This window comes from Falco cherrug, chromosome 8, assembly GCF_023634085.1.
Source record: "Falco cherrug isolate bFalChe1 chromosome 8, bFalChe1.pri, whole genome shotgun sequence".
NCBI classification, from domain to species: domain Eukaryota; kingdom Metazoa; phylum Chordata; class Aves; order Falconiformes; family Falconidae; genus Falco; species Falco cherrug.
The window spans coordinates 4,571,433-4,593,088 of NC_073704.1; the positions used below are offsets into that span (position 1 = coordinate 4,571,433).

General features: G+C 48.7%; 1 protein-coding gene across 9 annotated transcripts; it reads right to left on the reverse strand.

Annotated features, from left to right (window-relative positions):
- Positions 1 to 1,387: 1,387 nt before the first annotated feature.
- C8H2orf88 (chromosome 8 C2orf88 homolog) lies at positions 1,388 to 19,375 on the reverse strand. Of its 9 annotated transcripts, none has more exons than XM_027807127.2 (3): positions 19,255 to 19,375; positions 17,194 to 17,268; positions 1,388 to 2,341 (listed from the first exon to the last, which is right to left on the reverse strand). In XM_027807127.2, exon 3 carries the CDS (start codon positions 2,173 to 2,175, stop codon positions 1,912 to 1,914), a length of 264 nt encoding a protein of 87 aa, XP_027662928.1. In that variant the 5' UTR covers positions 2,176 to 2,341; positions 17,194 to 17,268; positions 19,255 to 19,375; the 3' UTR covers positions 1,388 to 1,911. The 9 variants fall into 9 exon arrangements, 6 of the variants coding, with proteins under 6 accessions (XP_027662928.1, XP_055574632.1, XP_055574633.1 ...); XM_055718657.1 differs by lacking the exon at positions 19,255 to 19,375 and adding an exon at positions 18,935 to 19,196; XR_008733566.1 differs by lacking the exons at positions 17,194 to 17,268; positions 19,255 to 19,375 and adding exons at positions 11,402 to 11,594; positions 12,019 to 12,113 and having other exon boundaries at positions 2,174 to 2,341.
- Positions 19,376 to 21,656: the final 2,281 nt, after the last annotated feature.

The window sequence follows — 21,656 nt, forward strand, 5'->3', positions numbered from 1 at the left end:
CAAAGAAGAAAACATTACAACATGAGCAGATTTTGTTCCCTTTTTCAGCAGAAGCCTGAGAACAGTCTTAATAGCAGGTCTACCAGACCATAGTCTGGTCACTGTGAATTAACAGCAGTCTGGCGCTATGTTACAAAGAAGCATTTTTCACAGTTTACTCTTGGTAAAACTACTTCCCCATATAGGTGAATTTCAAATAACTAAGTTTGCATCACAAAGTTTACGAAACAGCTCAATTCACAGACTGTCTTATATCTGAGAATAAGCTAAAAGTAATGATTTACATAGTTCTGCTTCTGCTTGCTTCCCCTTGCTTGAAAAATCATGCTTTGTATCATTTACTACAAGTATCGTTTACTACCTTTTAAAAATAGTAACAGTTTTTGCCAGTATGGAAAACATTTTTCTATAAAATGAAAACATAAAATGGAAAGCACTTTGATTGAGGAAAAAACCCTACACCTTTTAAACTGGCCATAACAGAAAAAGGAACAAAGCAGGTGCTAAACCCCCAAGCTTTTACAAGGCATTCACTGTGTATAAAACATCAGCAAAGTTGTAGCTCTAAGACGGCTCTGGTTAATTCATCCCTTTCTTGACGTCTGAAGTGCTAGTTATGAGTACAGTAGGTCGGGCTGCAGGTCCTGGAGAAGCAGGGTGCCATGTGTGGATGCAAGCCAGATAAAAACTGGTAAAGAACGCAGCCCTTTAGCTTTGGGCCTAAGGCTTATTCAGCAATTCGGTGCGCTGCTCAGGCTTTAGGGTTCCGGAGCTCATATTTGCGTGGCCGTACACAGTCTCACCAACGAGCAGGCGAAGAGCCTACAGAAGCTGAAGGAAAGCGTACTGCCCCAAGGGTGCTAAGAGTGACATTCTGGTGTAATGCAGCCATAGTTCCCATGAAAAAACCAGTCCTAAAATTATACACCTTTGAAGGTTCATTTCACTAGTTAGCATCAGTAGTTTTTGCACACCTATGTGGGTTACAGTAAAAAAACCAAACCACCACACACCCCCAAACTGGCACCCTAGCTTAAAAAAAAAACCCAAAACAAAAAAAAAAAAAAACAAACAAACCCGAACAAAAAACCAACAAAAAACCCCAACAAAACCCCAGGCAAAAACCCCAAACAGCTTTGGTCTGAACACAGTGATCAGATGTCATTAAATTGTCTTACTGCAGAATTTTAGAGAACAGCCTCCGTGCATTTACGGGAGCCAGCGCATCTGTTAATTAGTGTGCTGTTGATCAATATTGTAGTGTTTCTCACTGGTTCGCTCAAGAATGGAAGTTGAACAGTATCATAATCCATATGGTTCCCTGAATACGTCTTGGTTTTATGAGATGCTTCTCATCACCTTCATTATTTTGTGGTTTACAGTCGGGTCAAAGGATCAAAGTAAAATTTATGACAGCGGTTATCTTTGCTACATGCAGACCTTGATTTCACTTCAGCAAAATGCAGACAAATTTACCAAGCATAGAGAGTTCTTCTCTTCTCACCTACAAACAGGCCACTAATTTTTTGTGCAGTACATAAGAATAATCCACGCTTTGTCGTTAAGCATCTCTGGGGCCTCTGTGTACACTCTGTGTACAGTTGCAGGGCAGCCACACTCTTCCCATCTTTTTTTAACACTGATTTCTGATCACATTCAACACGTACAAAGACAGAACAGACGGCTGATAACAAATGACACTTGATTAATAGATTCTACCATAATCCAATTAGTTTCTTAGCAATATAGGTTAAAAGGCAATTTTTTTCCAACCTCTCCTCGCAAACACATTCATACAGTGGCATTATGCTCCCATTCACAGCTGATTTGACTTTATTTGCACTAGTACCAAATACAAACTGCTTAACAGAGAGGACACTCACTGCGCAGGCAGTCCTTGCCAGCCGGGGCTCAGGGCACATCGCTTTCAATAAAAGGGATGTCGCTATATTTGCTTTCAGTCACTGCCCACTGCTTCACCGCCTGATCAAGAATCTCGTGGGAGAGACGGTGCGCATAGTCTAGCACTATAGTGCTTGATGGACTCTTCTCATCTGCCTTCGCTGCTATCAGTGATGATTTCTCCCCAGTGCATCCTTCGTGACCTTCCCTGATCCTTTCATCCTGGACAGCATTTGAACCTTGAAAGGCATCCTTGGATTTGATGCATCCCATGGTACATTTGAAAATGCAGCTGCAAAATTCAGTTCAACAGCATGTTTTGATAACCTGGAAATGGTTTCTGTGTTGGATGCACGGTGTTGCTGCTTCTTGCCCGTGGCTCCGGTTATTTTCAAAGAACAGAACGTCTCTTTTTGTGCTTCTTTACTTCTGAAGAAATCTGTCAAAATAGAGTTTCATATAAATGCAATAAAAGTCTACCATTTTCAGTGAGCTCAAAGGAAAGCTAAATTCACTACAGGCGCTTGTTGAAGCAACTCTAATAAATCTGTGTGGTATGCGTAAAATGTTTTTATCAATAACATCCATCTAGTACAAGTAGGCAAAGCTTGACCCCAATTCAAGCTGCCTTTGAATGCCATTCCCAGTACGTGATGGAAGCCATCTAGGAGCACAAAGGTCTTGGCGGGGTTGGAGATAAAATATAAAATAATCTGTTTCTTCCAAACGGACAATGCAGTGCTCTTTTCCTGAATCTGTAAACAAATACTGTTTAACTCCAGTGACTGCTGCTGCTAAAGAAAATGAAAATAAAACCCCAAACCACCCCACAGAAGCACCGCACAAGCGCCAGCTAACAAAAGCCTTGTGTCAGGGCTGTTGCACACCCTTTGGCCAGGGGTGAGATCAATTCTCAGAATCATTCTGCTGGTGCTCAGGGAGGCTTGGGCATGCCATCACGAGAAGGTATTCATGAGAAACAAGAGCTGCTTTTCGGATTTTCCCCTTGAGAGGTTAGGGAAAGCAGCAGCGGACCGCTATGGCCAGGGTAGTTCTGACAGAGCGAAGGCACCACTCTGCTAAAGCAGATCAATTCTACATCTCCAGGAGGGACAGTGACAAACGGAACACCTGACAGGTCCTTTTGGCAACCTCCTCAGGAATCAGAAATGCTCAGCCCCAAATTCTATATATGGGTTATTGTTGTTGTTGTTATTATCCTACAAAGCTGTTCCTCAAGCTACTTTCTCTGCGCAGGCAAAGCAGAGTCTCATGATATGCCTGACTTCGCTTGGCATGAGCTTACCCGCTTATCAGAGCTAACAGCCTGCCAGCCAAAATAAAGACTGCGCTGCACAGAAACCAACTGTTCCCTACAGCTTCGCCCGATGACGTTGTGCTAAGGTCAGCCAAAGTTAAAGATTTTTTCATAAATAGCCTTCGAAAACATAATCGTGGCAAAGATGTTAAGCTTTATTTATTTGCTTTATATACCGGGGGAAACAGGGGCTCCAATCCAGGAACCTAATCGCAGGCAAATATTTGCAGAGGAAATGGATCCCGTGTGCAGGCGACCGAGGCTTCACAGGTCGTGCTGCCCGGTCCAGGACCAGGCTGGCGGTGAGCAGCCTCTCTCCTCCTCCTGCCACTGATCACAGCATCACTCCTGTTCAGCAAAGTTTGTAGGGCTGAAGTGGCCGTGCTCGGCAGCAGTGGCTGGTGTTCCTGGCAGAAAATCAGACCTAAAGGGCTTCTGAAACCGCGAAGTACCTACCGATGTTTTCATACCTATAGCTTTGTATCAGAACATTTCAGCGTTTCAGAGAAAGGCTTGTAAATCATGTCAGTACAATTCAGCGAGCTTCTTCTGTGTGTGACGCCACGCTCAGCGCATGCCAGCGTGTTTCAGAGCGGGCGGCACAGCTGACAAGCCTGTAACACAAACCCTGCCGCTAGCACTTGCAGCTTTACCCAGCACGGAGGACAGCTAAGCTCTCAGTGATATTTTTATTGTAATAACTTGTTATTAAATGAGTAAAAGGCAGGATTCTCTTCACTGCACAAGAAGCCACATTTATCCCTATGGAGGTTTATTAAAACTCCCCCCATGAGCTTTATACCTGTGTCCATCAACTGCACACATTGAAGAAACCTAAAACGCTCACAGGACGTGCGTACAGGCCAGAGGCCAAGGAGATGTCTGAAAGCAATTCAGAAACCTGAATAATTCAAAGCTTTCTAATGGTAATCTCTTGTGCATGTCTAATTTCAATATTTACCGTTAATAAAACATTAATAAGACTAATTTCCACTTGCTCTTCTGGACAAACACGTAGCTTGAAGTATCTAATATGCAAAAAATCACTAATAGCATCTATAACCCAGGATTGCTGATACCCGAAAGCTGCAGCCTGCACCCAGCCAAGGTACTTGACAAGCTCCTGCGGGAGGCACACAGGTCCGCTGTCCAATCCTTCTCACGGCAGCACTGGTACCAACTAGAACTAGATATTGTGTCCTCCTTAGGCTTAGCCAGAACTGTAAATATCGTAGATTTAAACCTCAGATACCCCAACCATACAAATGCCCTATGCCAGTCAATTTATTTTATCAGAGCTTCATCCCTGACCCTTTGTTTAATAACTGTTCAGATCTGGATTTTTTTTTAATCTAAGTTTGGAGCCATATTCTTTTATATGTTACCCTTTTCTTGCGCTTTTTAAAGTCTGTTAAATGGTAGCCAGATTTAGTTAGTATTTTATCATCATTTTGAGATGTTTCCATCCTACAACTGCAGATTTCATTTCCCCTTCTGTGAGGGACACCAGCAGATGAGTTAGGGTCTAGCAGACAGAAGGAGGGAATGTGAGCAGAGGGAAGACAAGCATCTCCTACAGCAAGTAGGGAGAAATTCCCGAGGTCAGCATCTTCCTCTGTAGAATTCACATCTGTTCCCAACCTTCCTACCTCTGCCTTTTCATTTGGGCTAAACCAACTGTGTGTGTGACTGTCCTGCACAGAGCAAGGGGCGGGCTAGAAAACTTCTAGGATAGCAAGGCATGCACGACGACTAAATTGTTCCAAATTGATTGCTAGTTGAGCTTAAAAGCAAAATTATTGACCCTGGTTTAAATTCCTTGACTGTTGCTCATTTCATTGTTTATAGAGCACACTACTTTCCAAGTCACTGCAGTAAGTTTTATCGTTTGCCCGCTCTACTCGAGTTAATAATTGTTGGCACACAAATGATGGCAAACAAAGCCACCCTCACTCTTCCAGCTGCTTTCTTGTTTTTCTGACAACCATTGCTTGCACATACATGGCGAACACTCTTTAAATCCTCTCCACCTAACTCACTGTCGGAGTGTTAAGTTCTGACAGGGGTTTTAACATCTCTAGCCTTCCTCACAATGCTCACACTCTCGGGGAAGGAGGGAGGGGAGTAAAAATAATAATTTTAAAAAAAAAGCAAAAAAAAAAAAAGCTCATTTTACTCCCAGCATGATGTTTCATTCAGTAGCTGCACAAGGCAAAGGTGTCTGATAGGAGCCTGTTTCTTTCCGTGTCCCAGCTGTGCTGTGCTGCCAGCGGTGTCTCGGACACCACCGCACGGATGGCTCAAGGCTCCGCAGAGGCAGCCCCAGGTGACACGCTGCTGCGCCGAGCTGGAGCAGAGGCGAGGGCACTGCCATCTGCTCTGTCACCAGGAGCTACAGCAGCACCACCACAAACCTTAACACGACTTCTCTTTCAAAGACTGATTTTACAGGTCCTAGTTGTGCTCGGTTTGAGTGGACATACAGTCAGTATGCTTTTCAATACCTCATTTCACTTAAAATAATACACAGTGTTTATCGTATTGAAGAAGAGTCCTGAAAACAATCGATTCCCTTCCATATCCCTGGAATTGGAAGTTCCCGAGGACAAGTTCAGGTGTTGTGTCACCTGTTAGGTCATTTACTACACGGGTGCCCTGCAGTACTACAAGGAGAGAGAAAATACTGAGGGAGTCGTACCGCATAGGTGACCCCCTGTGTGAGAGGGCTAAGCAGCCCCTTTGCCAGCCTGGCTACGTGTTTCCCGCCGAGGTAAGTTCATTCCTAACTACTGCAGGAAACAACAATGGTAAAAGGATGCCTGCAATTCACTATTGTACAATAGAAAATACAGGAGAAATGCGTTAATAGCATAACTGCAGTTTTATTTAGATAAGTAAGACTTTTTAAGGTATTAAAATAATCAATAGGAAATAATTACAAAGGGATAAATGCAAGCTACCCAAAAATAAGAGTTTCACCTGCCTCTCTGGAATACATTTTCATATAACGGAGACAGGTGTAACAGCAAGAGCGCTACTGTTATACAACATCTCTAGCTATCACAGGCGAATAAATTCCTGCTGCTGTTTAAATGGCTGCCATCCATAAGACCTTTGGAAAAAACCTCCCTGAAGTTCAATGCTATACCGCAAGGAATCACTTTCTATAACACTTTCTTTTATAGCAGCCACCAGATTAAAAATAAGTCATGCTTTTCAAAACAGCTCGGTGCAGCTTTGCCCAGAGGAACACAGTGGGTAATTTCTGCCGTGGCAGCACCAGGCTCCTCACTATCCAAACTTCTGGGTTCAACTAGGACTCCTTGTAACCCTTCTCTGGCCAGGGAAGCTTTTAGTTTTCCCCTCAGCATCCACAAGAGAAGCTCAGTATGCTGCTTACCAAAACCACACCTGCTTTTATCAAGTTGTCCCACGTGTCCCCAGTACAGCACAGACAGCGTCACCACTGGGACTCTGCAAAGGGAACCAAGAAATACGACTTGGCACTTGCGAAGACATCAGAGTCCCGTATTGTCACAAAGTTAGATGAATCTGTAGCGCTGGCCTCACAGCAGTCTGTTTGCCTGGTCACCCACAGTATTTGACTTTGACAAAGGTAAAAGGATGATACAGCACTTAAGGAGCGAGACTGAAGGGCAGGCTGCAGCAATTGATACACAGCACCTTATCCCGGGCGTGCAGCAGGGCCACTGCTTGGGCAAGTGGCTCCGGGACTATATGCAGGATGCCGACCTCCTTCCACAGCAAGTCCAGCTACGGACGATTTCAGCAAGGCTGTAGGAGGGGTGATAGGCCGGCATCTGGAGCGCCCCAGCCTTTGCCTCAGCTAAAAAGGTCTCTCCCGCTTTCCCTTCTCCCTCTCAGAGCTCCTGCCACCACCCGGACCTTTCTCATCCCAGCGCACAGGGAGAACAGTCAGATAATCACAGCGCTGTTATCACAGAGACAATAAACGTTACTCTTTGTAACAAAAATACTCAAACTGCAGGCAGGTAACGCAGCTGGCATACCAGCAGATGTAAACCAACCAGCGCTCAGGCATCCAGACCTCTGAACTGCACCTCACTGCATTAGATATTTACATCCTCCATGTACTAACGGAGAGAAACAGAAAGTCGGAACACCCTATGTCCGCCGTTTCTCCCCCTGACAAGGTGGGATGTTATCCAGGAGGCTACAAGACAGTGCGCCTTGGGATATCCTGCATTTCTGAATGGAGCAGCAGCACAGGAATGCTGGGGGGATGAACGGCTCGCTCAGCACGCAGCACCTCATCGCTGCCGGGCTCGAGGCTCCCTGTGCAGAGCAGCCCCAGGCAGGGGCACTCACGGTTTTCATTTCTGCCACCAGTTTTCATTTCTGCCTCTCCCTAAACATGTCTTTCTGCAAATCCTACAGAGTAGACCAACTGTAGCAACGCTGATAATAAAAGACTACTTCTAATCATAGGAAATGGAAGTTTTAGAAAGCTAGAGTTATTTAAGACAAGCATGATTCCCAAGATCTCAGCTACCTCAGGCAATCACTGCAACACCTCAGCACCCCAAAACAACTTGGGCCACGAAGAGCAGAGCTGGAGCCCTTGTTGTTCCTCTCAGGGCCGTCCTCTCCCTCTCCTGTTGCTTACTGCCAAGGAGAGATCAGAGCTGCAGATTGGAAAAGGCTGGATGCAGGAACCGCAAACCACTGCCGTGCAGGATTAGCACGGGAGTGAAAGTCTCCCGGTTCTCTCCTTCAGGCTACAGCTGGAATTTCAAAGGTTTGTGTTCCCCCCTCCCTCCCAATGGCCAGAACGGATAAAACTTTTGCAGGCTTCCAACCCAGTTTGTAACTGAATGGGAAAACCACACACTTCCCGGAATGGAGCATGACCTCTAGTTTACTGTGAAAGGCTTTTCAAAAGTACGAGGACAGTTGATGTAGCAAGCAAAGGTGAAGCACAGCAAGGTAAAAATACCAATGGTTCAGAAAACAGCTGTGCCCACAGGCACAGCCCTCAGCAGCTCTAAGCTTAGTTTTCATTCAGGAAAAAAAGTCTGGTTAAAAGTAAAGAACACGGTGTGCTTGGTAGCTGTCTAATTTCATGAAAGCAAAACTGCACCCAGTCAGCCTGTCCCGAAACCCTCCCTCCTCCTCCCAGTACGGCGGTTTGCTGAGCAGAGCTGCACGCAGCTTGGAGGGCAGCCTGAAGGCAAGAGGATGCTGAACCCTTCTTACAGGTTCTGCTCTTGTTTTAACTTTGCTGCTTGTCTAAGCAACTGTACATCCTTCTATTTTCTCCAAATTTGGACAGAAATACGTACAATATGTTAATTCTGCTTGAATTTTCAATGCCTGGTGGTTTTTTCCCCCGATGCCTCGGAGTACAAGTAAGCAGGCATTTATCAGTACAGACGTTTTGCCACACCGGGGACAAGGGAGAATGTTAACGTACCCTCACACAGACGAGAGTGGGATGTCTACTGTCGATGAAAGCCTGTTTTCTAGATAAGTAAGAGTGGGCCAATGGATTGCCTTAGCAAGCGAGGCCTTAAAGCAAGGCTGTAGAAGAAAGGGCATGAAGAAGATACCCAGCCTCTCAGAAACTCCATCTGCAAGAGGTTTAGCCGGGATTTAAGGAACCCAACTACAGAAATCGCAGAGGAATGCCTTGGCTGAGCGGAAGGAAAAGCTAACGGTCATAGAGGTGATCTGAAACTCTCTAAGAACCCAAATACAAAATAATGCTCAAAATTGGTGAGTGAACAGAAACAAAATGTTAAGAAACAGATACAAAGCTTTTAGTACATGCACAGCTGTTTCCTTGCCTTGTGTAAGATGGAAAGACAGGGGTTCAACACATCTTGCAGCAAAGCCCACAGTTCCAGCAATCATCAGCCCAGCCCTCCATGTGTATTAGCTGCAGATCTGTAGCCTGATGATCCGCACAAATATTTTCCCCACAGCAGAGGACAACGCAAGGCAGACCACCAAAGGGTGTCAGAGACACTGCCAGGTCCCACCCTGAGGCCGGGCTGCTGTAAGGCAGGGCACTGGGACCAGGGGAAGCAGCCTGCTGGTTTATTACAATGCTGTGACAGTGTTGAACGAACGAGAGCGGAAACTGCTCTTTCCCCACATACACCACAAAGCTTCCACCCCAGCAAGTCAGCTGTGGAGTCACAGCCCAGCTATTAACAGCCCACCTTCAGGAGCACTTCAAAACATCAAGCTACTTATACTATGCTAAAGCTTAGGACCTAGCCTTGTTTACAAAGGTACATTCCCGTCTTCTACAAGCGCCAGCCACAGACAGACCGCTGCAGACAGCGAGCAGGGATGCACAAATCTGTGCAAGCGAGAAAGCCCCTCCTGCCGTTATCCCCAGCTGCTGCTCAGCCTGGGGATGCTGCCAGCAAGAACTGATGAGCAGCAGCAGGTAAAACAGCGGATCAATATCTCTGTCTGTCAGGGTCGTGTTTTATTGTAGTATCTGTCACAAGATTGAGCTACGAGCACATGGAGCCACAGATCATACGGCATGAATGAGGTACGCTGGTTCGCTCTCTGATGCCCTTATGAAGGCAAAGGCCCCCACTGGATTAACGCACATGAAAGTCAGCGGGAAGGAGATGGCCAGGACCTGCCCAAGATCAACCAGAGGAGGGTACAAGAAAAGCATCACACAAACTCATTTTATTTTTTAATCTCCCTATCCAGAAGCTGATTGTAAAACTGGGAAGCAGAATTAGAAATGCAACAGAAGACCTATTTTTTCCACGCCTCACACAGGGACATGCAGGAAAACACGGCCCCACATTTTAAAATCACAACTACATTACTAACTATTGGCAGAAATCAGCCAAGGAGTAAGGGAATGATGTGAGGAGTTAACGAGCAGATGCTCCAGTGGTACAGAAGCCGCCCAGAGCTGCAGCGAAGCACTACGTCAGCTTTAAGCACCGTTCTGTCTCACAGCTCTCCCCCAGTATTTGTTTTCCTGAATCCGATCACTCCCAACATGCCAGCTTCGACTTGTACGGGAGCTGCCGCCCTCATGCGCGCGAAGCGTGGTGGCCAGCAGGCAGGCTGGGCTGTAGAGCCCTGCGCAGCCTGGTGGCACTGCCCGCTCTGCCCCAGCGCCCTGCCATGAAGCCACCTCACCCCTGGAGCCACCAGCAGTGCCAGGCTCCACACAACCCCTCCTGCAACTTGTATGCACCAAAGGGATGTTAAAGAAATAATTTTCTCGGTAGAACGTAATGTTCAGAAGAAAACTAATTTATGTGTACCTGAAGGTTAAAAAGGCCACTTTGTTAAGACTTGTATAAATCCCTGTATTCTTCCTTCTTTTGTAAAAAATTGCTATATTTAGAAACCTAATTCGGACTCCTACTTCTTGACCTATGAGAAAGCACGTTTCTAAATGTTTCATGATTTTTGCCGTGGCTGATCTTGCCCTACTGAACCTGCACTTAATGGTGTGCCAGGTCAAGGTACCCTGCCCCATTTGGGCTGGTGCTGAGGCTTGCAAGAGGCATCGGGGCACAGCGGGGCAGCCGAGACCCCCCAGCCCACCTCGGCCAGCGAACCCAGCTGTGCCACGGCCTCCCCGCAGTGGGATGGCAGCCGACAGAAGCCCCCGCGCCGCTTCCCTTTGTGCCCTGCATCACTCGCCTGGCTTGGCACGGTACCGCCAATTCCCGGGCAATGCCCAGCTGGAGCGGCACCTCCCTTGTGCCCAGTTTGGAGGACTTGGGTCCCAGCAACACCGCTGCGAGCTGGCGGAAGGCGCGAGGCACCACCGCGGGTGCTGGAGGACCCCACCCGAAGGCCAAGCAGCCCGCCCGACAGCCCGCCCGACAGCCGGCCCGACAGCCGGCCCGACAGCCCGCCCGACAGCCCGCCCGACAGCCCGCCCGACAGCCCGCCCGACAGCCGGCCCGACAGCCGGCCCGACAGCCCGCCCGACAGCCCGCCCGACAGCCCGCCCGACAGCCGGCCCGACAGCCGGCCCGACAGCCCACCCCTCCTGCCGTGCTGGGGGTCGGTCCCGCCCGCGGCCGCCGCTGGCCCCACGGCTCACCCGTGGGACACGGCCCACCCCTCCCACGACACCAGCACCAGGCTGCCCGCCCCCCGGAGGCCCTACGGAAGGTGGGATGCCGGCAGGGACCTTACCGGCGCGGCGGGGGAGGCTGAAGCGGGAAGCGCATGTTGCAGATGCGGCGCCACCGGCGCGCCCCCGGCCACCGAGCAGCGGCTTCCGCCGGCGGGCAGGGCGCGGAGGGCTGCCCCTTCCTCCAGAGGTGCCTCCAGGATCGGGCCCTCGTCCCACCGGCGCCGAGACCGGGCCGGGCGGTCCTCCAGAGTCCTGTCAGTAAACCAGAAGGGTGGCGAGGCGCGACGAGCCAGCGCCCCGGGACACGGGGACACCGGGACGCCGGGACACCGGGACACCGGCCCGCCAGCGGCCCCCGCGCCCCCCCGCGGGCAGGGCCGGCCGCTCCCGCCGGCCAACGCCCAGCCTCCGCCCGCGGCACCGGCACCGGCACCCCCCGCCCCCGCGGCTCCGCCACCGAGCGCCCCCCCCGCCGGCACCCCCGCCCCACCCCGCCCCGCCCCGCTGGGGAGCGGGCAGCACCGGCCCCGCCGCGCTCGCACAGGTAGCGGTCGGGGAGGGGCCCCCACCCATCATCATCATCATCATCATCATCATCATCATCATCATCATCATCATCATCATCATCATCATCATCACCAGCCACATCAGCACCATCATCTCCTCCCCCACTCACACCGCTCCGCCGGGCGCTCCCCGCGGCACCGCCGGGGCGGCAGCGCTGGGGCTGCGGGGCGGGGCGCGGCTCTGACCCCGCCCCCGACAGCGCCCTGGCCCCGCCCCCACCTGGCCCCGCCCCCCCGTGCAGCGCCCCGCCCCCGCCGGACCGCAGCGCTTTAAAATGCAAACAGAAACGGGAAAAAACGGGAGGGATTAACGCATCCCCTTGGGGTCTCGCGGGGGGGGGGGGGGGAATTAGCCTGTCAAAAGCTCCGGGGGTGGGGATGGTGCGTTGGGCCCAGCCCACGCCGAGACACGGAGCCACCCGTCAGCCAGCGGGTGTTAATTACCAGTGAATATTAATGTTAATTACTGGTGAATATTAAAGTACAGGACAGCTGGGGCGAGGCCTGAATGAGCTGTGCAGTAACAGAAAAATACTAATTACACCAAAGCTTTTTAACATACACTCCCACCCGAACAGAAAGCTTCCTGAATGAAGGAGCTGAGCAAATGAAAATTATACTCTTAATTTTTTTTAAAAAAAGGCGATGCTACAAAATGAAAAATACTTCCCCAGCGAGGCCGTGAGCAGACATCCCATGCTGGGTGAAGTGTCCTTGCTCTGGGGGAGCGCTGGCCCACGGCCACCACAGGTAGCACAGCACGTGCCCAGGGGGTCAAGGTGTTCAAGGTGGGCTGGGAGCAGCCTGCTCTGGTGGCAGGTGGCCCTGCCCAGGGCAGGGGTTGGGACTGGATGGTCTGGGAGGTCCCTTCCCAGCAGCCAGCCTGTGGTTCGATGCGCTGTTTGACACCAGCTGTAGCTCCATGTGCGGCTCGGGAAGGAGCCGGCGCCGCCTGCAGCCAGGGGTCCGTGAGCTCTGCCCGTGCCAGCCCCCTCGGTGGGGCTTGAGCGGGTTTAACCTGGAACAGGAAATTTAGCTCTTGCCCATGATCATCCAGACATGTTCTTACTTAAATTAGAATTACTTAGAATTGAGATAAGCCATTTGCCTAGTTTTGGTGGCCCTGCCCAGGGCAGGGGGTTGGGACTGGCTGGTCTGTAAGGTCCCTTCTGACCCAGCCAGGCTGTGGGTCTGTGATTTCAAAACCCTGCCCTTCGGCGGCGGCAGCACGCTCTTCAGACACCTGTGCTGGCCCATGGACAAACCTTCCTACGCGCTGAGGCAACGGTTCTATCGTTGAGTAGGTTTCTAACCTATTTCCAGCTAGGCATCTGCCAGCCAAGGAATTTATTGTGTTATCAAAGCCAAAGAAAACACTACGTTGGTAATATAAGTCAAGAAAAACGTTATTATAAATGTAGCTGCTGGGTCACATTTAGCCCGTTGCATGGCTGTGACCAAGCCCAGGCGGGGCCGTGGGGGACTGGGAGAGCAGAGGCATGGGAAAGCACCCCACAGCCCCCCGGTCCCTGCTGCCGGCCCCATGACCGGCACCCCCAGCCCCCCTCCCTAGCCCACCAGCCCAGGGCAGGGAGGGCAGGCGCCCTACACCCTCACATGCCACCAGCGGGAGTTACAGGGAAGGCTCGCTGCTTACGGCTATCGCGACCGCTTGACAGCACCGTGCAATATGACACTCATCACCTGCAAACAGTCCATCCGTGAATAAATAAAAAAAACCCCCAACTTATTTTACTAATTATTTCCTTTGGGGCCCGGAGAAAGCATTCAGCTGACAAATGCTGTGCATGGAGTTTGCCTTTGCTGTGTCGCTTCATCCAGCTCTGACGGGAACCGCGCTGCCCTTAGGGACTGAAGGGAGAGTTTCTGGGGCTGGGGTGCAAGGAGGGTGCAAAGCTCGACCCTCACCGCCGGCCTCCTGCCAGCTGCAGTTCCCAGGGCAACCTCAGGTACCAGCATCAGCTCTGGGTCCTCACACGGGCTATTTTTCAGGGGTGTGTGCCCCAGCCAGGAGTAAACCCCTCGGGAGCTGAGCATGTGCATGCAAGTGTTCCCAGGAGCCTGCTTTCGGAGCTGACCCAAAGCCTGTTTCAGGCCAGCGGCACTATTACCCTTTGATTTCAAGAAGCTTTGACCGAGGGCCCGCTGACCTGGGTAGATTTTGATCAGATGTTTTTCTTATTGCTTTAGTCTGCCTCTGGGTGGCTGGGGGAGCAAATCAAATGAAATCATAGCCCTGAGAGTGAAAACAAGACGGCGTACTGGAAAGGCACCATTACCTTGCATTAACACAGTGGTATTATTACAACTGTGATTTTTAAACTGTATTGAAACAGTTTTTAATATGAACTTCCTAAGTTATTAATATCTTTATAGCGGTTTATGGCTACCATGCTCTTTTTTAGTCTAACCTGGTTTCTAACACAAGGCTCCACTTCCAACTTCAGCTTTGAAGCGAGTGTAGTTCCCACCAAGCAGCTTTGAGACGCGGGGCAGACATTTCACAGGCTGCCCTCCTCTGCACGGCACATCACCAGCACCCGATTTGATCGCTCTGTTATGTCCCAGCGGATAATAACCGCAGGGCACGTGTGCAGCACTCGCTTCCCCGTCTCACATCCGACAACAAACCGTTTAGTCTGAGCAGCAGCACTTCAATGTAAAGCAAGGGGGGATGACGGGGAGTTAAGAAGAAGGAGATACATGTGATGAGAATTTCGAGCTGGTATTTATTTCTGGGTGCCAAAATGTATTTAATATTTTATTAGCTGTGGAGTATGCAAGACAGCTTATGCTGTTTGGCTGAAGCAGAGCAGTCAGTCTTTTTAAATGCGGAACATCCATTTGAAATGATTACCACCAGGCACAGACCAGGCAGTCGATGAAATATTTAGCTCATAAAGCGTTTCAGGGTAAAAGGCTGGGGCCAGACACAGGTGCTGTGCTGCTGAAAACCATGGTGCCCAAATCTGAGGTAGCCCAGCCCCAGCACGGAGGCCTCCGAGGTGCAGCAGTTGCCTAGAGAAGGGGCTGCGGGGTCCCCAGGGTACCCTACGCCCTGCCAGGGCACAGGAGCCCGTGCCGTGCGTGGACTGCTTTGGGAGGACACAGGCACCAAAGCCTTTCCTGGGACTCAGTTTCCCAGCTCATGCTGCCTCTTTCACCCCTCTCCCCAGTTGGAGCAGCTGAAAACACTTTCCTGTACGGGTAAGGAAGGAACTCTCCACATGGAAGACATTGTTTTGAACCACGTTTGATGTTTTTGTTCCAAAAGATCTGGTATGTATTTCATTAGCTATTTTTACTAGTTATTTACTTATTAGAGTTTGTTAGATCTTCTTATAATAAAGTCCAAGCCCTGTAAACGCTTGGCATGCCCTGCTCGGGTTGCACGTGTTCACCTCAGTGGGGGAAAATTGCTGGGATGTCCCCTGAGCGGTACAAGCACTTCCCGATAACAAGGTGCATGCAGCATAAATACATTTACAACAGGAGGAAAATGGTGCAAACTGAGCCATGGAAATTACCGGATAAGGCCAGTATTGGCACTGCTGGAACGGTACCCAGCTGCCGGGCTGGGTGATAGCAGTGCTGGTGTTTCAGAGGAATTTCAGTAAGAAATTGCTCAGCTACTACTTTTGGTGTAAAATTTGTCACATACCAGCCTCTGTACCAGAAGGCAAACTTTTAATGAGTTTGTCCCGGGGTAACTGGAAAAATGAAATCTGGTTTCTCCCTCCCTCTGATACGATTGGACAGTTCCTGTCCTCATCCTTCCACCTGCCACCCTCCACGGCTCCTCCACATCCACAAACCTCTCCCCCTCCAAGTCTTCAGCTCCTCCTCTGTGCCCCGTAAACCCGCGCTATCCTATGCTCATTTCTGTACTACTTGCATCCCCTTCTGCTGGGCAATACCTCAGCTCTCTCCCTTTTCACCTGCGCCCAATGTACAATAACCCCAGAGCTTCTTCCTCACGTTCTGAGCGGTGCTGGGTGCTTGGCTGGGTGGGCAGTGAGCAGCTCTGGTTTGGACTAGGTGCTGCCCAGGTGGTCCTGCACGCTGACAAATGCCAGGTCAGATTCTCCCTGACTTTCTTTCAGAAAGCAAGAAAAAAGAATTATTTTTCGCAAGCAAGGCTGAAGTTAATTTAAGAACCCATTGACATGGGATGTGGCGTTCCAAAAGGGCTCTCAAGCACCACGGAGGCGTACTGGACCTGTCCAAACCCAGCCGCCAACTCAGTCCCTACTCATCAGTTGTACCTGTATTAGGATATCAGTATACAGCCTGAAGAGCTAAAAACCCCCAAAGTTTTTTCATTGACTAAAATCTCCTAATAATCCAAACGCCTGAAATTTTTACGTGGTGTGCTCTGACTGCCTTGCAACAAGGTACTTTGGTAGAATTTTAATATCAAACCCATGATGCAAAGGAAGTCTACTTCACTACAACAAACAGCTCTATAGGCTAAGTAAACACTTTGTAAATAAAGTGTTTTGTTGATGGGAAAGATGTTCCTCTCCTCAGCTATAGATTCTTCTGTACCTAACTCTTGTTTCGTTATACACTGCTCTTGCATTCTGCACACAGCTCAGATTTACCAAAGCCTTTTCTCAGAGCTCATATTTTCTGAAAATGTTTCCTCGATGTTTGCAACCACGTTGATTAAAAGTAATGCAAGTATAATTAGGGTATGCCCAAGCACACGCCACGGAAATCACTCAGTGCTGCCCTAGTTTTCAGCTCCGTTGCTACCAAAAGTACATGACAGTGGTGATTGCATGTTTGCTCTGAACCTTGGGGCACAACATCGATTTCCAGATCATGATTATTTTTGATCCTCCTGCTCTCAAAAGAGGGTTTGATATTTTTTAAGTTTAGAATAGAAAAGAATAAAAATTTGAAATATAAAATCCTAATTCCACTTTCTTGCATGAAGGTATTCTGAACTTTTAAAATATAATGTTTAACCCGTTGTTATTGATATGGGTTTTCTTTTCTTTTTTTTGTTTTTTTAGTGTGCATAAACTGCTATAGCTCAAAGGAGAAAAACAACACGAACTGTCAGTATATTCCCTGAATTTCGTACACATCAATGAACCCCCTGCACTAGGTGAGAATAGCTGACGGTTATCATCAGTCTTGATCACGATCACAGTGAGATATTTGGGGAAAGACCTGGTTTTTTCCAAAAAATGGGGGAAATGCCCTGTTTAGCAGTAGAACTTGAAGCACGTGCTCAGTTTTACTCCTGTACTTACCCTTCAGTGCGTGCTGCAGCATTTCGGTGGGTAGGGGCTGAGCTGCAGTAGTTTGTTTCACCCAGTCACCGACACCTGCACAAAGACATTTGGAACTACTTAAGCCACCACATTTGCAAAATTTTCTGTGAAGAAATAACATTATTTGCTTAGAACTTGTCTAGATGCTTACAAGTGATGTCTAAAAAGAGAATTGCGACAATACATGACGCTGTAAAGACACACTGCCCAGATAAAATGAGATGCAATGTGTGGGTATGAATTCTTTTCTCCCACAGAACAACTCTACTTATCTGTAATAAAAAAGAAGAAACCAGAAGAGGGGTTATAAAATAAATTACACCTTTCTATACAGCACAAATGTTTAGCCAACTGAATGCAATAGTTGGATGCCTTTGTTTCAATGTGTGTTAGCCATTAACCAAGAAATTAATAGCAAGTTTATAGCAGGAGTCTATTTGGGCAGTTTTAGGAATCTTTGAAACAAAAGTTAATTCACAAAGTGGATCCTGGTTGTTTGATAAAACCTGTGATATTTTCGAGAAATTACCTCATACTGCATCTCATTGAAATAGTGTTAAAAAGGACCCATTAAGAAAATACGCTGGGTATTTTGTAGAACAGACAAAACAAAGTTTACAAGGAAGCATTTGGTCAGAGAAAGCCCATGGAAACTTTTGTCCTTTGTCATCTGCAAGAAAAGGCCTGAAATGCTTTCCCTGTTTCTGCTTTTTAGCACAAACCTGGCACCTGTTTGTGATAAAGCACCTTTATTCCATCCTTCATCATTTTTGTACCTCTCCCGTCTTATACATTTGTTTAGCAGATTTATCAAGAAACATTAATGAAACAGGGTGAATATTAAATACTTAAAAACATAGCTATCTAACATAGGTTACAGCTTTTGTAGCGCTGCTACGATACAAGAAGACACTTTCACCATAGCCTACATATAGCAAGGTAAAACCAGGATCAGGGTCTGGCATAAGGACATCGAGGGAAAAAACTTTGGGACCAGAGGAGGACACCATACAGAACGTTATAGCTGTAAGAGGAAGAATGGGATTAATCAATGTTTGGATTATTAGTCACACCAGATGTAAGGTATTCTTCCTTCCTTCAAAAAACCGAGATGCTTTTGCAACGTAAAGCCTCATTTTATATGTGCCAGTAGCTCAAGAGGTGTAACTTGGAGAAAAATGTTTTTTAAGCTAAAAACCCAAAATACTAAAAATTCCAGACTTTTGTAAGCATCTGGTGACTGGTAGGAATTAGTTGCACCGTGCGAGATTCTCCCAGGTTGCTCCAAAGCCTGAAGATTATTACAAAAGCCCTAATGCTGTCTTAATGCTGTTGGGGCTTCTCAGGTTGTGTCCCTACAACAGCGAGCAGTAGGCTCGCTGTGGCTCGCTGGGCTGCCCCCGCTCCCCAAGGGCTGTGCAGTCACTCTCTTTGAGTAAACAGTGAGCAAAGACACCTGAGGAATCCAGAAGCAGCCGAGAAATCTTTAAACCCAGTTCTGAGTATGAATTCTCATTTGAGATGACAGTTTTCCAGAACAGTGGAATTTCTCCCAGTGGGAAGAGGTGGATCGTTGCAGCTAGCGGGGGCTCACTGGCGGCGTGCCCTGACCCAGGCTCTGTGCTAGGAGAGGACTAAGCTGTGTTCCGAGCACTGCCCTCAGCCAAGCCTACGGCTCATCTTGGTGCCATGGCGATGACAAGGGCTTTTTTAAAGTAACCTTTCTAAAAGGTGGCTCCTTCCGTGGCGCCTGCAGGAGCTGAGCCGAATCACCAAAGCAGCACTGCACGTTCAGCACGAAGGAGAAGCAGCAAGACATCCTTCCCAGGAGCTCTGGGGCAAGAGGCAGCTGGACCTTTCGCTTCAGGCTGTATATGGAACCGGAGACCGTGTTTGGCAGAGGGTCAGCAGTGAATCTGAACAGACGCTGTCAGCCTCTGTGCAGCCAGGCACCTCCCTGTGAGCGGACACCATCCTTACTCCATGTGCAGCACTAGAAAACATAAACAGGGAAAACAGAAGATACTAAATATTACTTACATTTTTGCTAATAAGACAGTACACCAGCCAGATAAATATCCCTAATATATATGCAAGTCTTCTTTTCTTTCTTCTTTTTTTTTTTTTTAAATCAATATCTGACTGCACTAAAACATGAAGCGCGGGAGGACATGCAAAGCGCAGTCCTGAAAACACCAGGCAGCAGCACAGCGAGGGGATTAAGCAAACATGGGGCATTAGAATATTGCAAAGAGGATCAAAAGAGATTTTCAACTGAAAAGCCACCCACTAGAATTAGAGTCAGCTGAGAAGCCAGCCAGACAGAAAGTGGGTAAATCCTTTACATTTAGATCTCTCCTAGAATAAACTCAAACTTTGGGATGTGCACTGCAGTAGGACACATCAGGCTTCCCTGTGACACGAGGCTGCAAGCAATGCCATCTTCTTTCTACATTAAAATTATACCTTCCTAATAGTCAAATATTATCTGCAAAAAAGCAAAAATCACCTTGAACATGGTCACTGGCACACCAAAAACTAAGAACCCTGAGGACAGCAACAAAGGAGTAGCTTTACAAAAATCACCACGCAAAGGGAAATAATGCAGAGAAATAAGGGGAATTTAAGGACCTAATCTTCCTGTAACATTTCCTTCTCCAAAATAAAAATCCCTCTCAGGATTCCCATTCCAAAAAGGTACGAAAATAAAACATTAAGTAGGAAATTGCTTTGCAGCAGAGATGAAGATGCACATCACTGCACATGAAGCTGGGGATCAGCAGAGCAGGGACATGGTGAGACCTTCCTCTCCCCAGCCTTGCAACGTCTGGGGACATTAATGTATGGAACGTGGAGAGGTAACGTGTTCCAGGGGCATGTTGTACCCACAGCTGTACCTTCATGTTTTCACATCGACATCAACATCATTACCAGCAACAACTGAAGAAGGCTAAAAAATATGAAACAGGAGTAACAGGCTTTGTATTTGCCCTGGGTTGGGTGGGGATGGAGTTAACTCCTCCACGGCAGCCCGTGGAGTGCTGCGGTTGGGATTTGGGGCTGGGATGGTGCTGATGACTCACCAGTATCCTGGCTGTCGCCAAGCGCTGCTCGCACAGTGCCAAGACTTTCTGTCCTTCCCACTGTGCCCCCGTGGAGAAGGCATTCAATGGAATTGTTCTGCGATGCTCAAGATGTCCTGTTTTCCCCCAGGATTAAAAGTTAATGTTTCCTCCTGAAATCAAATTACAAAGTCAAGGGTATTGGGGTCTGTGTATACCATGAATGACATCCATCTTCTTATTTTCTTCTTTGCTGTTACGTGGTTATATATAGCATTTCTACTTACGACCTCCAAAAAACGTTTATTGCACTTTGCTGTTTGGTCTATGCACTGTCATAAATTTCACTGTGTACAAGAGTCCTGATAATAAGATTATGCAGCTGAAAACCTCCTTCCACTGGAGGGACAGGAGCCGGAGAGCTGCCCCGAGCTGCCCAAAGAGGTGTCCTGTGCCCTACGATGTGCTCAGCAAGACAAGCTCAGGGAAAGGAGGAGGAAGGGGGGGACCTCCGTGTTTGTGGTGTTTTGTCTTCCCAGACAGTGGTTGGTTGTGCGTGCTGAAGGCTGCCTTCCCAGGGAGCAGCCAAACACCTGCCTGCCGACAGGGAGCCGTGAAGAAATGGCTCCTCTGCCCTGCTTGCACACCTGGCTTTGGCTTCACCTGGTGAGCCATCTCCATCTGCACCCACTGGGCTTCTCACCTTCCCTCTGCCTCCTCCGGCTCCATCAGGAGGTGGCAGGGTGTGAGCAGCCAGGTGGGTGCCTGGCTGTTGGCTGGGGCCAACCCACCATATGATTTCATCCCAGCTGTGTACAGAGTACATCACCCTGCCCCTAAGAACTACTGTGTTCCCTGAAACATGCTCGTCATGTGTTTTCATGGACAAGCCTACAGGCATTTAGTAGGTATGAAATGGAAAGTTTTTCCTGGTACTTGTAGTAACTCCCCAAAGCACCTTCGCCTACATCAGCTTCTCAACCTTGAGAAATTCAGGCACGCAGACCTGTGAAAGGGCCGGCTCTTGCTGCCACGGGAGCAGCTGCAATGTCTCTGGCTATTTTAAGAGCCTGGCCCATTTCTCTCGGTTCTCCTCGAGGGCAGGCATGCATCCCCCTCCCTTTAGAGGATGCCTTTTGTGTCGTTTGTTGCTCAGCGGGGCGGGGGGACCACCGCACCCCCACCCCACGGTGCAGGCTGAGCCGCTCAGTGCACTGATGCGGTGGGCAGAGAGACCGGCTCCCTCTGAGCCCAGGGCAAATGGGTTTCCAAATGGGAAATGAGCCAGAAGATGCCTTAAAAAGAAGCTGGGGTAGAAACTCCCTCAGAGGCTACATTAGGGCAAGGACAGGGGACTGAAAGAGTGGGATGCGGGGGATA